This window comes from Pituophis catenifer, unplaced genomic scaffold, assembly GCF_029215685.1.
Source record: "Pituophis catenifer annectens isolate HBS135680 unplaced genomic scaffold, rPitCat1.0.hap2 SCAF_4, whole genome shotgun sequence".
NCBI classification, from domain to species: domain Eukaryota; kingdom Metazoa; phylum Chordata; class Lepidosauria; order Squamata; family Colubridae; genus Pituophis; species Pituophis catenifer.
The window spans coordinates 34096260-34111622 of record NW_027256884.1 but is presented as its reverse complement, the minus strand read 5'-3'; the positions used below and the strand labels follow the sequence as shown (position 1 = coordinate 34111622).

The 15363-nt window shown below is 38.4% G+C and overlaps 1 protein-coding gene across 1 annotated transcript; it reads left to right on the top strand.

The window, feature by feature from the left end:
- Window positions 1-7346: 7346 nt before the first annotated feature.
- On the top strand, window positions 7347-14334 carry CUNH2orf49 (chromosome unknown C2orf49 homolog). The gene is made up of 4 exons (XM_070943172.1): window positions 7347-7511; window positions 9481-9647; window positions 11122-11485; window positions 12762-14334. The coding sequence occupies exons 1-4, from the start codon at window positions 7347-7349 to the stop codon at window positions 12807-12809; spliced, it is 744 nt and encodes a 247-aa protein (XP_070799273.1). The 3' UTR covers window positions 12810-14334.
- The last annotated feature ends 1029 nt before the right edge of the window (window positions 14335-15363 follow it).

Sequence of the window (15363 nt, the reverse complement as noted above, 5' to 3'; positions counted from 1 at the left end):
CCGTCTCTCCTCCCAAGCCGCCCCCCGAGGCCTCCGCTCAGGGCAGGCCAGCCGGCGCCACCGCCTCCGCTCCCCGCCGGATCCCCGGGAAATCCGCGGCTCCTCTGCCAGCGCCGTGCGCTCCTGCAGCTGGCTCTTCCTCCGGGGGCGGCTCCCCGGCCCTTCCGGTCACAAGGCAGGCTGACAGGCGGATTCTTCCCGCTGGCTGGTGCGGGGCGGGCTGGGGGTGGCTCGCTGGGCGGGTTTGACCGGCGCCAAGTTTCGTTAGAGCGAAAGCCTCGGCTCAGCAACCGGATGGCTCTCGGAGACGGTGTTTGGGGTTGGGTTTCCACCGGAAAGCGGGGTAGAGTTTTGTCCGTGGGTGGGAGAGCGCAGCTTTGGCTCCTGTGCGTCGAGAGCTGAAGCTGGTTCCTAATGCTGGGTTTCTTGGATGCAATTTGGAAAGAGTAAACGTTGACCTAATGCTTCTCTAATGTTGGATTTAAAACCACGCATATAACTATTTTAACAAAAGTGATGCAAAAAAAAAAAAAGAAAAAGAAAAAGAAAGAAAAAAGAAAAGAAAAGAAAAGAAAAATAACTGCCCTGGAAATCGAAGAAAAGATCTGGAGGTCTCTGTTCCCACAATTAGTTTTTTTTTTTTTAATTTAATTTATATGCCGCCCTTCTCCGAAGACTCAGGGCGGCTTACAATGCGCTAAGCAATAGCCTTCATACTTTTGTATATTTATACAGTCAGTTTATTGCCCCCACAATCTGGGTCCTCATTTTACCTACCTTAGAAAGGATGGAAGGCTGAGTCAACCTTGAGCCTGGTGAGATTTGAACTCGCAGTAATTGCAGGCAGCTGATGTTAATAACAGTGCTTTAGTCTGCTGTGCTACCAGAGCTCCTGGTTTTTGGCCAACCTCTGCTGTGTACTTAAAAGTCCAGGGCAATGATCCTTGTAATATAGATCTAGAGCTTGCTGTAGGTACACCACTCCATGAAGCAAACAGCAGCAGCAAAATGGGCAGTGGTGGGATTCAAATAATTTAACAACCGGTTCTCTGCCCTAAATGATTTCTTCCAACAACCAGTTCATCAAACTGCTCAGAACGTTAACAACCAGTTCTCCCGAAGTGGTGCGAACTGGCTGAATCTCATCACTGAAAATAGGTATATAAAAATAAGCAGTTAGCCACCTTCCATCACAATTTGCATGCCCAGGTGAGGGTTTTCTGTGAAGGAAGACTAAATTATCTCAGGTTCTGTGCCTTTAGCACAAGCATGGCTCTCCTAATCTTTCCCCCTTGTGTAATGTATATTGGCCCAAATGCTACCAGAAAATAAGAAATAATGTCTTGAGCCAGTCACAGTGTCCACAGGGTGCAAATCAAAAAAGTGAAAGCAGTGGTGACATGCAGTTGAAGCTTCTTTACCTATTTTTATGTGAAACACTTCGCTACTATTTTTTTAAACCATAAGCCCCAGATCTCCTGAAGTCAGTCCAGATGCTATCACGAGAGTGTCCAGATGAAAATCCTTGATGAACTGAAATAGAATCCCATCTAGTCCAAAGCTTTCCATATATGCCTCAGCCATTATAAGAAAAAAATGTTCTCGGTTCTAATTTAGCGTGGGAAACCAAAATGTGATTTTTAGGAATGTTTGGTTATGCCCGGTTATTGAATCAAAATTTTTATCAAAAATAAAAGGTGATATAAGAAGAAACATAAAAAAAGGATAAATGTTACTTCCCATTGACCAGACATAAAAATTAAGAACAAAATTGAAAAAAAAGATCTTAAAGATCAAATGCCTAAACAAATATACTGATAACTTTAAATAATCTTTCTTTTTAAAATAAAAATGGCAATAATTCATAAAGCTCTTTATAAAAATGAACATTTTTAAATTAAAAAATCAAGCTTTTGTAAATGTTAAGCGCCTGCAGCTCTTAATGAAAATATTGAGTATGAGTAAGATAAAAATAGAATAGAATAGAATTTTATTGGCCAAGTGTGATTGGACACACAAGGAATTTGTCTCAGTGTACATAAAAGAAAAGATACGTTTGCCACACCTGATAAATGCCTAGTTAAATAATTGCCATCTCTAGTGGTGAATTTTAGTTCTTTCAAAGACATTTCTGTAATCTTACCTACCATCTTCTTCCTTACTTTCCTTAAACTGGCCTAGCTTAGCAATTTGTAGTCAAAGACTATCTGTATTACCATATAATAATTAAGCACTTAATTACTACTACTATATGCAGCTGGTAATTATGTTTCTCCTGATATACATATATACAGCTCCAACTTCCATATAAAAACCAGAAAGCAGGCTGGAAACTGGGAAACCCCAAGTTCTAGTCCTACTTTAGGCACAAAATCAGCTGTGTGACTAGGGGCAAGTCACACTCTTTGGCAAACCATTCATGAAAAATGATGGCAAGATGCATTTTCCTTGTCTTACTTACCTTGGAGATGGGAGCCATGTGGTCCATTGGGGACCAGACTGAAATTTAGGACTCACATAATAGAAGACTTCTTTTCCCACATACGGTTCCCATGTACCCTAGTAGTTGAGCTGTGGGAGTGGGGCATCTTTAGAACTGTCCTCTGTGGTACTGTTTAGATTGAATGAACTCCAGGAATTCCATTTGAATAGGATAAGCAAGATAGCCAAATATTAACAACCAGTACATCAAGTCTGTAGGTTAATGATTTCTTTATGATATCTATTGCATATCAGATATTTAAGTTTCTGACACTGCACTATGAACATTCTGAAGGCCAGCATGAATTAGATAAGCAACTGATTTTAGAGCCAGTGTTCTAAATTTGGGAGTAAACTCTTAATCAAAACATTTTTCAATATTGTATCATATTTCTGTCTTTTACCTGAAAAAAAACCCTGAAATATTTGTAGCTCTCAACAACGACAACAAAACTTCTAAAACTTCCTATATTTTGAAGGCAATCTAGAAATTATTTCTGTTAATCAGAAATGTTCTAAAATTTTAAAAAATAAAAATTTTCTGTCATTTTTTCACATATTTGCTGCTGTACAATGAATGATCGATTTAAAGTTTTGTTATATTTAAAGAGAAAAATAGTGAAATGACTGAGTATTCCACACTGAATAGACTGCCTTGTTCATGAATTGTTCCATGCAGAATATAGACAAAATAAAGGAGATGCATGCAGCCAATTTTCTTTTTGCTGAGATTTCTGTCTGAATGCACAAAAAATAGCTTAAGTAAGATAAACCCATAAGGATGTATAAAGTTGGGTTTTACTATTTATTCCCATGCCTTATTGGTATTACAGAATGTCTGCAACTGAGATGAAATTATTGATAACGAATTGGACTAATGAGGTCAGAAGGTGGTCTAGGAGAAAGCCAGGTTCAGATGAACTGAATTATCTTATTCTTAGAGAAAGGGGCTTCCAATGTCATGAACCCACATTTTAAAAGTGTGATTTGTAGGATACAGGTCAAAACACCTTTAAACTGAACTGGATTTTTGGTGACTTCAGAGATACATCCATGGAGATTTCCTGGTAACTGCAGAATTAGTTTACTGTTGTCTTTTTGGGGGGATATTTTTTTAAATGCTGATTTTCATATAAAGCCATAACTTTTTTTATGGTCTTCAAAACAGTTAACAAATCAAAACAGATTCTGTTTACCTTTTCAAAATCAATCAATCAATGAGTTCCTCCCCAAGATGGCTGGTGAGCAGTAGGGATATTTTTCTCTCCTGCTGATGATCTGCTGATTTTGCTACCAAAAGCTGGTTCTTTGACAGACTTGCTCCCTGGATTTGAATAGGAGCACTTAGCCAGGATGTCTTTGGATAAGAGTGGACCCACCCAGGATGAGGAATCTTGAAGATTACTGTTCCAAGTGGGAGTGGCAGAAAATTAGGTCATCATCTTTTTCCTTTTGGCAAACAGTTCTCTTAAGCACACCTACTACACTTCAACTACACTTTTTAAAGTTTCTGTTTTGTTTAGTTTCTTATCTCTAAAAGTTGACCAGCTGGTTGAACGCTGATTTATTTTAACCCCTGCTGCATTTTATCTCTTTCTTGTTCTTTTCCTTAAGATCTTTTTTTCACTTTTTAAAATATCCTGTGTCATAAGAAAAACAAGACATGCCTTGAAGTAGTAAGTGTTTGGACTTGATTTACATTTATTTTGGACCTTTATATTACTCTGAAGATTATTTTTTCAAAAATCTTTTTAAATCTGGATTGAAATAGTGTCCTTGCCTCTCTATTTTGACAAATATCCTCCTTGTCTTTGAGAAGCTTTATTTGCCAAGTTACACCAGAGCAACAGAACCTTTTGGTTATATGCAAATCCAATTTGAAAACTTTTAAAAACAATTTGACAAAATAATGCTTGCAAAACAACCCATCCAAATGCAAGTAATTGGAGTTAAATTAGATTTACAAAAGGAATTGGATTTGAAAACAGTAGATTCAGTGAAGGAGATTAAGAGGTACAGGTATTATACATTTAGAACTACCTGAGATTATACATTCTTGCATAATGCATGTCTTCAGGCTTGCACTCTCTTACAACAGCAGAAAACTGAATGATCAAATGAAGGGGATTGGAGAATGGATTTATCATACTCAACTCGAAAACAACTTCAATTGGCCTTTTTGGGGAATATAGATCAATTTTGGAGAATGAATCTAATATATTTGACTGGACAACAATAGAAAAGAGATGGCATTTGGAAATAATCCTGAATATTCAATCCAGAATAAATCAGTTAACTGCTAAATTAACTGTAGATAAATAAACTGTAGTAAACTTCCTGCAAGTTGAATTACAATAGTAGTAGTTTGTTAAGAGAATTCTGATATTTTACTGTTGCTTTTTTTTTTTTTTTTTTGTTCACCAACTTGAGTTATTTGTAAAAATAATAAAGGCAGGAGATAAAGTAAATTAATATTTCTCACATTTTGGGGATTGTAGAATTTGCAGATATTTTGCAAGCAGTAATGAAAAAATATGGCCTTCAGTCAAAGTCTCATATTCAAAGTTATATTCATATATACTCATATTCAGTCAACTTAGTTTAGTTTAGTTTAACTTTGTCATTGTAGGCATATACACAGTATACCCATACAACGAAATTCACTTAACACCCAAAGACCAGGCCCAACACACATAATCCCCAAACACCCCCACCCCCCCCACCCATCACAAACTTTCTCATATTGTTTTCCAAGTACGCATAAACACCCATAATTTCTAGCTAGCATAGCCCCAACAAAATTTCAGGAGTTGTAGTTTAACACATTTAGAATCAAGTTGGCGAAAATTTATTTAAGATACACAATGGAGCTCTTTTTAGAATTCATACACAATTATTTGAGATTGCCTTGAAAGGCTTGCTTGTGCCATCACATCACAGTGCACTTTGTCACTTTTACACCAGCATAACAAATGGTGGGTTTCAAATTTTTTTACTACCGGTTCTGTGGGTGTGGCTTAGTGGGCATGGCAGGGGAAGGATACTGTAAAATCTCCATTCCCACCCTACTCCAGGGGAAGGATACTGCAAAATCCCCATTTCCTCCCGATCAGTTGGGTCTTGGGAGGCAGAGAATAGATGGGGGCGGGACCAGTCAGAATTTTTGCTACCGGTTCTCCAGAACTGGTCAGAACCTGCTGAAACCTACCTCTGAGCGTAACTTGTAGCAGTTGTCTACAGAGACATTATACAATTCTTTTAGTTCATTAGTTTTAGAAATTTTTCTTAACAATTTGCATCTGAAACTGCAAAATGCATTGCTAATAGTTATAGAATGATTGTTATAAGAAATATCTACAGCTAGCTGAACACATAGACACCTTTCTATTAGCATAGCCTGCAAAATCCATGTTAGCCAACAAGATTTTGAATAATTTTCTATAGATGACTCTCCTTGTTCTTCATAGTCATTCGTGCATATTCAAGCTGAAATATATAAGTATTTCAAAATACGGGGGTAAATATAATTCATAACTTTTTAATTAAAAAACAATTTGGGTCAAAACCAACCTATCTTTCTAAATTTGCACGCACCACCTTTTCTAACCCGGATGTTTTGCAGTTGGGGGGGGGGGGGGAGTTGCTTCTCTTAAAGTGCTTCCCAATTCTCTCTTTCGTCATTTAGATGCGCATCTTCCAATTCTCAAAGATATAGAAAAATGAAGCATGGCACAAAATGTGCATCTCTCAACATTTCCCCTTCGTGTGTAACAAGCAGGGGTGAAAAGACGGCTCCATCAAGTCTAGTTTGGCTTTTTGATCGCCTTTATATGACTACTTTGGCAACAGGGACGATGGATTTTGCCAGAAAAATTGGGTTACCTGCTCCTGGGATCTCCTAGCCTAGCGCCTCCTTTCTCCAAGGGAGATGGTCTCCCGATCCACTTCACGAGATCTTCTGCCGTGACCAGGAGAGCGACTTGAACAAAATAACGCAGAAATTCAATATTTAGTTGCTGGCAAATAGCAATATGCGGGGTTATTCCCACGCTGCAGCATGGGGGGCGGGGGGGAGGGGAAGGCTGCTCGCGAGCCGATATTTGCAGACCGTCAAAAAGAATTAAATTCTTCCCCTAAAAAAGGAATCTCTGCAATGAGAAACTCAAAGCGGTTAACAGGAAGTCAACATTCACTTTTTGCAATGGCTTTTCAAACTTAGCGTGCTTGCCTGCCCGCATACAATCTTTTGTAACTAAATGTGATCGACGTTATAGAGGAGACCATGTTTCATCCATCATTTCTTGTCTGCCCTCAAGGTGCTTTGGTTGACCGCCTCTTCTCTGTGATAACCCTCACTTATTGGAAGACTGTTATGTCACCCCCTTGTCCTTCTTTTCGTATGACTAGACCAGGGGTCTCCAAACATGGGACCTTTAAGACTTGTGGACTTCAACTCCCAGAATTCCCCACCCAGCCATGTTGGTTGGGGAATTCTGGGAGTTGAAGTCCATAAGTCTTAAAGGTCCCAAGTTTGGAGACCCTTGGACTAGACTTACCCAGCTCCTGCAAGCGTTCATAGTATGTTTTAGTCTCCCTAGCCCCGATTCATTTTAAAACTTAAACGAGTATTCACATAAGAAGTTCAAGTTTCATTTATTGGGTCGAACACAGAAAGTAGGAAAGTGAAGAATTCTGCACTTTTCCTGGGTTTTGCCTCAATGCCGGCTACGCTGAAACTCCCCTGTTCGTTCTTTGCAAACGGGAACCCGGAAACGGACACCTTCGTTCATTCTACATTTTCCTATCTCAGGGGCGCTTTCTCTGAACGTCGCTCGTGACGTCACCGGAAGGAACCTTTCGAAAGAATGCTCGGGCGGCCAATCAGGATCGCGTTCGGAAAGATGGCGGCTTTCGAGGACCGGGGGCTCTCCGCGAAGGATGGAAGCGGCGACGCGGCGCGGGTGGACTCGGATCTCCTGTTGCACCCGGAGCTGCTCTCGCAGGAATTCTTACTCTTAACGCTGGAGCAGGTAGCGAGAAGGGGAAGGCGGGGCGGCGAGGAAGGAGGGGCTGGGCTCGGGGTTCCTGGGTATCCACCTTCCAGGGTCTCTGCCGGGCATCTCTGGCTTTGCCACAGCCCTGGGAAAAGGAGGCTTGGCTTCCTGACCCGCTTTAACACTCCCGCGACGTTCCTGCCCCAGTCTGCAGTCTGGCATTCTCCCTTGCTGTTGGTAGCAACCCAATAGAAGAAGTTCGCTCCCTAAGTCATAATCGTAAGTTTATTTGTCAAGCATATATAAGATAAGAGGTAAAAGTATAAATATAATTTGAATACATGAAAAGAGTAAGTAAAAATCAAATGAAAAGTAAAGTAAAAAGGAATATTAGGACAGGGACGGTAGGCACGCTGGTGCCCTTATGCACACCCCTTATAAATCACACATTCTTTTTATATATATTATGTGATCACACGTCCTTTATAAAGGGCAATCCTTTATTTCAGAAATGATGTTAATTATTGTAAGAATTAAGTCATTTAATTTTCTTGCTTGTCCTTGGATTTTTCTTTTTAAACCAACGTTATAATCATACACCGGTAAGATCCCACAGAGTTGGTCTCCTCACGGTCCCGTCAGCTAAACAATGCCGGCTGGCGGGCCCGCGGGGGAGGGCCTTCTCTGTGGCTGCCCCACTCTCAGTTACCTCCTGAGATCCGGGCCATCCCCATCCTATTGGCCTTCCGAAAAGCGGTGAAGACCTGGCTCTTCCGGCAGGCCTGGGGCCGTTGATCTCACTGCTGTGATTTGGCAAGATCCGGCCATGAATGGTGTGAATGGGTTTTAATTGTTTTTAATGGTTTAACTTTTAATGTTTTATATATGGTTTTTAAATGCATTGTAAGCCGCCTTAAGTCTACGGAGAAAGGCGACATAAAAATTGAACTAATAAATAAATAAATACACAATTTTTTTAAAAAAATGTTTATTCATCTGTTTATCTTGCCCACTCCCACCGCTCCCAGTTGATCTCCCATCTTCTGGCTCCTGCTGCTTGCAAGGTGTTCCTGGCATGAACCTTCACCAGGTGGCCGAGGGTGCCAGGCTTGGTGGAGCCAGCCCAGGGCAGAGGGCAACACAAGGAGACAGTGGAGTGTAGGCAGAGGGTGGGAGAAAAGGTGAGCCAGGCAGGCGAAGTGCACCTTGTCAGCAGTGAGAGGTAGAAGATGGAAAAGATCAGCTGGGAGCAGTGGAGGTGCAGGGCAGTAAGAGTGGCGGAATGGCAGGAGTAGAGGAGTACAGGGCCACAGGGATGGCGGAGAGCACTGTGCCTGGGTGGTGGATGGAGAAGATAGGCAGGTGGAGAGAGAGGAAGCAAAGGTGAGGAGAGCAGGGGCAAGAGAACCGGGACTATTGAACTGCCATTGTTAAGCAGTATGATCATGTGATGTTTTGTTTAATAACTGCATCGCTTAGCAAAGGAAATGAAGGCCCCAATTAGGCCCCTTAAGCAGGGACTACCTGTATCGCCTCTGTTATCAACATGATACCTAATCTTGCAGATCTGTAACATGTACATTTATCATGAAACATAAGAGATGTCTTTTGGGTTTTGGGTCCCCCCCCCTCCATATTTTAACCAGCAGCATGGTGTGTTGAGAATAAGGAAACGTGTAGTTTCTCTTGCTTCGTCTTTGTTCCATCTAGTAAAATTTACCACCTTTCTCCTAGAAGTGTAATGTATATGGGTGGAATTTTTATATTAGGGAGACCTTCCGTCATATTTGATAACCAGCTAGTAGTATAGGCTCCTTCTGTTTTTGTAGGTCTGGAGTAAAATGTACATTCTGTACAAACTGAACTGTAAAAACATGCCAGCAAACCTTTGGCAATTTTCTATCTATTGTATTGTACAAAGTATATTGCTACACAGAGAATTGCTTTCAAGCACATTATGAACCGTAATATTCATAACATCATGATTTCTATTGTTTTTCATCAGAAGAATATCCCAGTAGAAGATGAAGTGAAAATCAGTAAAGATTGCCTTACTGACTTGTATATTCAACATGTCATACCATTGCCTCAGCGTGATTTGCCCAAAACCAGATGGGGGAAACTAATAGAAAAGCAAAGAGGTCAGCAAGTGTTGAAACATGGCACCCAAAGGTAAATTTGCTTTGTTTACAGTACTTGGATTCTCTTCAAAATCTTTCAAAAGTCTGTGATGTAACAGGAAACCAACTTATCTTGAATTAGAGAATATTATTTCCATTTTAATTTGTTGTTATTAGATTTTTGTCCTGCTTTCTTTATATATAACTCAGGACAGTGAAATACTTCATATTCCTGCCTCCTATTTTCCCCACAATAACAACCCTGAGAGGTGGATTCAGCTGAGAGTGAGTGACTGCCCCAAAGTAACCAGGTGGCTTTCACTCCTAAAGGAGGCATAGAACTCACAATCTCCTGCTTTCTAGGGCAGCATATTAAATCACTGTACTAAATTTATTATTTGCATCCTCCCAAATTGTCGTTCAAGTAAGGAAACAATTGTAAAGTACAGTAGTAATTGATAACTAACAGCCCATTTCTGCACTCCTCATCAAAGGGCAGAAGAGTAATTACCCTGTAGGTCAGAGGGAGGAATGAGTCCAGTTGAGCAGACCTCAGTGGGGAGAGGGGGTTTCACTTGGTTCTTGAGGCCCACTTTCCACAGGACAGTTGGTGGTAATGCACCTGTACTCTTTGATAGTAGCTCTCTGTGAGTTCAGACTCTCTCAGCTTTATCTGAGAAAAAGTCTGCCAATTGAAGAAAGGAAACATTGATTATTTTGACCTACTCTTTGTCAGATAAATAAAACAACTATTTTGTTATCTGTATTGGCAGCTTAATGTTACACATTATTATGAAAAGAAATTGGATGTCAGCAGTCATAAATTAGTGTTGAGATCAAGAAGGGTTAGCATGGAACTGCTTTCATTTATCTGTATATAATATATTTCATGCATAACCCAAGTACCTAACTTCATCCAGGGAATTAAATCAAAAAATGGTATGCCACATATATTTATACTTCATTAAGCAACTTGTTGCTCCAGTTGTAGCATCTTATCTGAAATTGGTGGCACCAATGCAAATCATAATTAAAAAGAATTACCCTCAACTGAAAGTAGATCAGTTCTGGAAAAGAATCTTGACAAATTTCTAAGCAAAAACATCAAAAGTGGTCAATGCTGAGGCAAAGGATTTAACCTGGCTCTGGAATCTTAGTCCAAGATTATTATCGATCTTTGAATTAATCTTTGGAGAACATATGTACAGATTTGGACTATTTCAGTTTGGTTTATCCAGTTTTTCATTATGTTTTGAAATGATTAGTGTTCCTTATTCTTAGACTGGATTAATTGTGAAATAAATGCACATCTGATGATACAAAAGCATTGCCGTTTGTGTGAGATTAATTCCTCATCAGTTTGAATAGCTACAGTCCTGATTTAAGTATGCATATGGGGGAAAGTTATATTGGAATTGACTGAACTCTCTTCCAAATAGTTATTAAAATGGGATACTATTTAGAATATTCTAACAATTTTTGTTTCATATATATGATTAATTTTTATGTCACTTTTTCTTGTTCAGCATTGTGGCAATGGAAAGTCTAAGAAAAAGGCCTCTCATTGTTTTTGATGGTAGCTCAACAAGTACAAGTATTAAAGTGAGGAAGACTGAGAATGGAGCTGCTGATGGTTTAAAATTCCTTTCATCTGGAAGTACCAATATCACATGTAAAAGACTGCCTGTTCCTTCAAATTCCACATTGTGCATATCTGCTTCCACTTTCTCATTGGATGTTAAGAGGGAATCTAGGAATAATGAGGGTAAACAGAACAATATTGTAGTTAATATGTCACCTGATCAAAAGCCATCAACTTTAGAGCCTCTTACAGGAACTACTGTTGGGAAATTTAAGAGAACTGCTCCAAAAGAAGAATTGGATTCATCAGTAAGTATATCTACTATTTTATGAGGTCATTCTTGAATGATGTCCCAGTAAATGTCTCGGTAGTTAACAGCTGCCATTTTTAACAACAGAATTTAAACTTGCACCAGCTTTTCCTATCTTAATTTAGTTCAAGAAGCCGGTAGACTTTTGTTCATTATTACCATGTTGTTGTTGTGTTATCTTGATAGAGTTTTATTATTGTTAAAAATAACCCTCAGTTGGCACAAAGCAAGTAATATGCTTTGCCCTAAAAGTGCTTTGCAAAAATCTGTGTGAGATGTAAAGATAATTATTTTAGAAATGGCACAAATTTCATTTGATTTTTTTTGTGTGTGTGTTTTGAAAATGTTTTCTAAAAATAAAGGGGTTTTTTTTGGACATTGATACATACTGAGATATATACTGAATATATAATAATCTGTATTCTCCCTCCCCATGTTCTAAATTCTCATTCTCTGGGATCCTAAAATATGTTAGATGTCAGGTGCTAGCAACTACACCCACTCGTGGATAGGCCCAAGATATTTTATTATTGGTTACCTATGCAGATACAAATCTAAGGGTTTGATCTCAAATGTTTACTTTCTGGAATAGATTTTAAGATGGAATGTCTCTTTACTCCCACTAGAGGGGCCCCCTCCCTTTCAGATGGTGGCTCTACCTCATTGGCTTAAGAGAGACTGCCTCCTGTGCTGCCACAAGTTGTGAACTATGTGGGATGGAGCACAGAGGTTTATAGAGGAGGTTTTATAGAGGAGAATGAGAAGCCTGCTGAGGAAAGGAGACATTAGTGTGCCAAGAGATCCCGTTACACATCTTAAGTGGGACCTCTTGTTCTAGAGCACGGGTGTCAAACTCGATCACTCATGTGACATATCATGACTTTTTTGCCTTTGCGGAGCCAGGCTGCACGTGACACATCCGACCCGCAGGCCCCAATTTGACAGGCCTGTACTAGAGAGACTGCAGCCTATGCCCCTAACTCGCCATCCACACTTTTCATTGCATCACTGGACATTGTGGAAGATACAGATGAGTGCAGGAAGTAAGAGACAATAAATAGTAATGATAAACATCCTTCAATTAATTTGGGATACATACTAATATTTCCTTCATTATGTTCAGTCCAGACAAGAACTTAATATGTTATGGAAAATTGAAGTCCTTTTTAAAGATTTCAAAACACCTTCGTTTTAGCCACTAGATGAAAACAGAAATCAAGTTCTGGATGCTTTAACATGTCTCCTTAAATAATCTAATTCTTTCTTCCTTCCAGAAGCCTCCTGAATCAAAAAGGAAGATCCAGCATGTAACATGGCCATGAACCTACAAGAGTTAGAAATGCAAATGATGCTTAGTCTTCATTTCAGTACAGAAGAATTCTACTAACCAGAGATGCAGATTGCAGTGGGTAATTGCTTAGAAGTTCACGGTATAAAGAAAGCACCATATGTTCACCATCAACCTGAGAGTATTTATCTTGCACTTTGAATTTATTCCCCATTTTAGAAGTTAATTTTGGTAGAACAAAATTATTTTACCAGCCTTTCTTCTGCATTTTTAACTGTAGTCTATACATCAAGTCTTTGCATGATTTGATATAAAAAGTTTCTAACTATTCTGTTTAGTTGTATAATAGTATATTTTTTTAAACACATAACCATATATTTAAATAGTATGGAAGACTGTTTCCCTATTCTGCTGATTTTACTAAGATATTTGCACATAATAGTTCTGTTGAAAGGCCTAGAAAAACAATTTCTCATTTTTAGGTGCCAATATTATTTTTTGAGAAACTATTTGGGTCCTTTCCAGTTTTCTTTAGGTGAAATCCTGAACTGTACACTGGTTTTGCTTCAAATTGAAGTTTTTGCTAAAATGGAAGATCAAATGGATTTCTCTTGTCTTTAGAGGCCCCCACCCTCAAGATTGTGTGTTGGGAAAAAAAATTGTGTGAAGCAGAACTGCATTTTTATACAGTGTGTGATCGGTGTTTTATACTAGCATTTTTAAGGAAAGCTTATTTAACTACAATTAAATAATGCCTGACAAAATTGAGAAGGAAAGCAATGCTTGCTCTATTTATTTATGCAGCTAGAAAAGAGATGAACTTAGTGGACGTCTGTAGGGATGAAAGTTCTGTCTATGAATAAATTCTTTGAAACTTTCTGTATTTTTTTCTTATATGAGGTAAAAGCATCCCAGGGTTTTAAAATATTAGAATCACATTTGTATGCACAATGTAGTTTTAGGTCATTAATGAAATTGTATTAGTTAAAGGCTCTGAAGAAACTGGCAGCATCTTGGTGATACAGATAATTTAGTTTCAAAACCTTTAAATTTTAGCAGCTTCTTCACAATGAACACAAAGCAGAAGTAAAGTGAGATATAATTGTTGTAAAATTGCTCTTTGTATTGGGGAAGAAAAAACCCAATTTCAACAGACACCGAGTACATTTAAGTTGTGTTGATATCAGTAAGGTAGATAAAAGACATAGCACTTCTGAACATTTATAAGATTTAGCCCATATTCCTGTATGCTACTGCTTCACAGTAAATTTTATTTAACTTACGTTTAACTATTCACTCTTATGATTGCATTAACTGACATATAATTTCCATTGCCTCCATTGTGCCCCAAGACATCACAGAGCACTTCAGAATATAAAGAATGGTGTATTAAAGTGTAGTTGAATTCATTTCTTAAATAATTGTACAAGTTTTCTACTTGAGTACTGTATACAATTTAATTTTGTGTTTTTGTATTTGAATTGCTGTCATTTTATTAGCTTATCTAAATTAAATTAATTTAAGTGTGATCTCTTGTATAGATCATCTTTATGCTATAATTTTATCATGTTAGGCTGATCCAGCTGAGTTTTTATGTCTAATAGAATTAAACATCTATGCCAGCATTGGTGGATTAAGGTACACCTAGCAGCACTGTTGCAATCCTGGAAACATTTAAATAGTCTTTAGAAGTGGCGTACAGTAGCTTTACTCTGTGCTGTAAACAACTACATTGATTTTTTTTAAAAAATCAGCACTTTTGATCATAGCTTGATGTTATTATCCTTTGAAATGCATCTTTGGTCAGTACATGTATAAGGGTTTGTAATTCATTTTTAAAAATCTAGGTTTGTTCTACGTTTTTAGGAATTGCAGTAGATATTCCAAACTAGCAGCTGTAGATTGTAGATTCAAGTAAAAAAGTAATTATGCTTACAAAGACCATAAAAGATAAGTTCCTATATGGTCACCAAATGTTCTTATTAAAAATAAAATAACACAATAATTGTGTTCCTGTCATGAAGGTGATAGAAAGACATAGATTTTAGATTCCAAAGATTTTGTTTACATGTCACTTTTAGTGAATGATTATCTGGTGAGGCAGCCTTAAAAATATCCTGAGGAAAGGGCAAGAGCTGATACAAAGATTTGAGTTATTAATATTTTCATGTTTTTAAACATGCAAATAATTTCAAAGACAGTGGCTGATCATTTTTGAGAAGAATTGAGATGGTAAGCCAAGTGGGATTGTTTAGTAAACAGTCCTTAAAAATAACATGAATTAATTTTTTGTCATCTTAATTGAAGCCCAAACCTATTGTTGGTAACTCCTGCTATGAAATAAATGTACTGTATAGCAGTCTCAGTCCTAAAACTCAGCTATCAAGGGTCATTTGGGACAATAGATAGTGATTTTCTCAGAAATGTAATTTCATGTAGCCACCACACTGTATTTGGGCATCTTCATATGTAGTGTTTTCTTTTTGATCCAGTGTTACGGAAAATCATGTTGTAGGTGGCATGCACCATGCTGCTTCTTTTTCAATTTCCTCTAGATTGAGCATTGAGATATGGCAGGAAAGGGCAAT

What these genes read in the sequence shown, in the direction of transcription:
- CUNH2orf49 (XM_070943172.1), top strand. Translation starts at nt 7,347, where the DNA reads ATGCTCGGGCGGCCAATCAGGATCGCGTTCGGAAAGATGGCGGCTTTC. An exon ending in TACTCTTAACGCTGGAGCAG is followed by an intron (nt 7,512 to 9,480) that starts GTAGCGAGAAGG and finishes GTTTTTCATCAG; the next exon opens with AAGAATATCCCAGTAGAAGA. An exon ending in TTGAAACATGGCACCCAAAG is followed by an intron (nt 9,648 to 11,121) that starts GTAAATTTGCTT and finishes TTTCTTGTTCAG; the next exon opens with CATTGTGGCAATGGAAAGTC.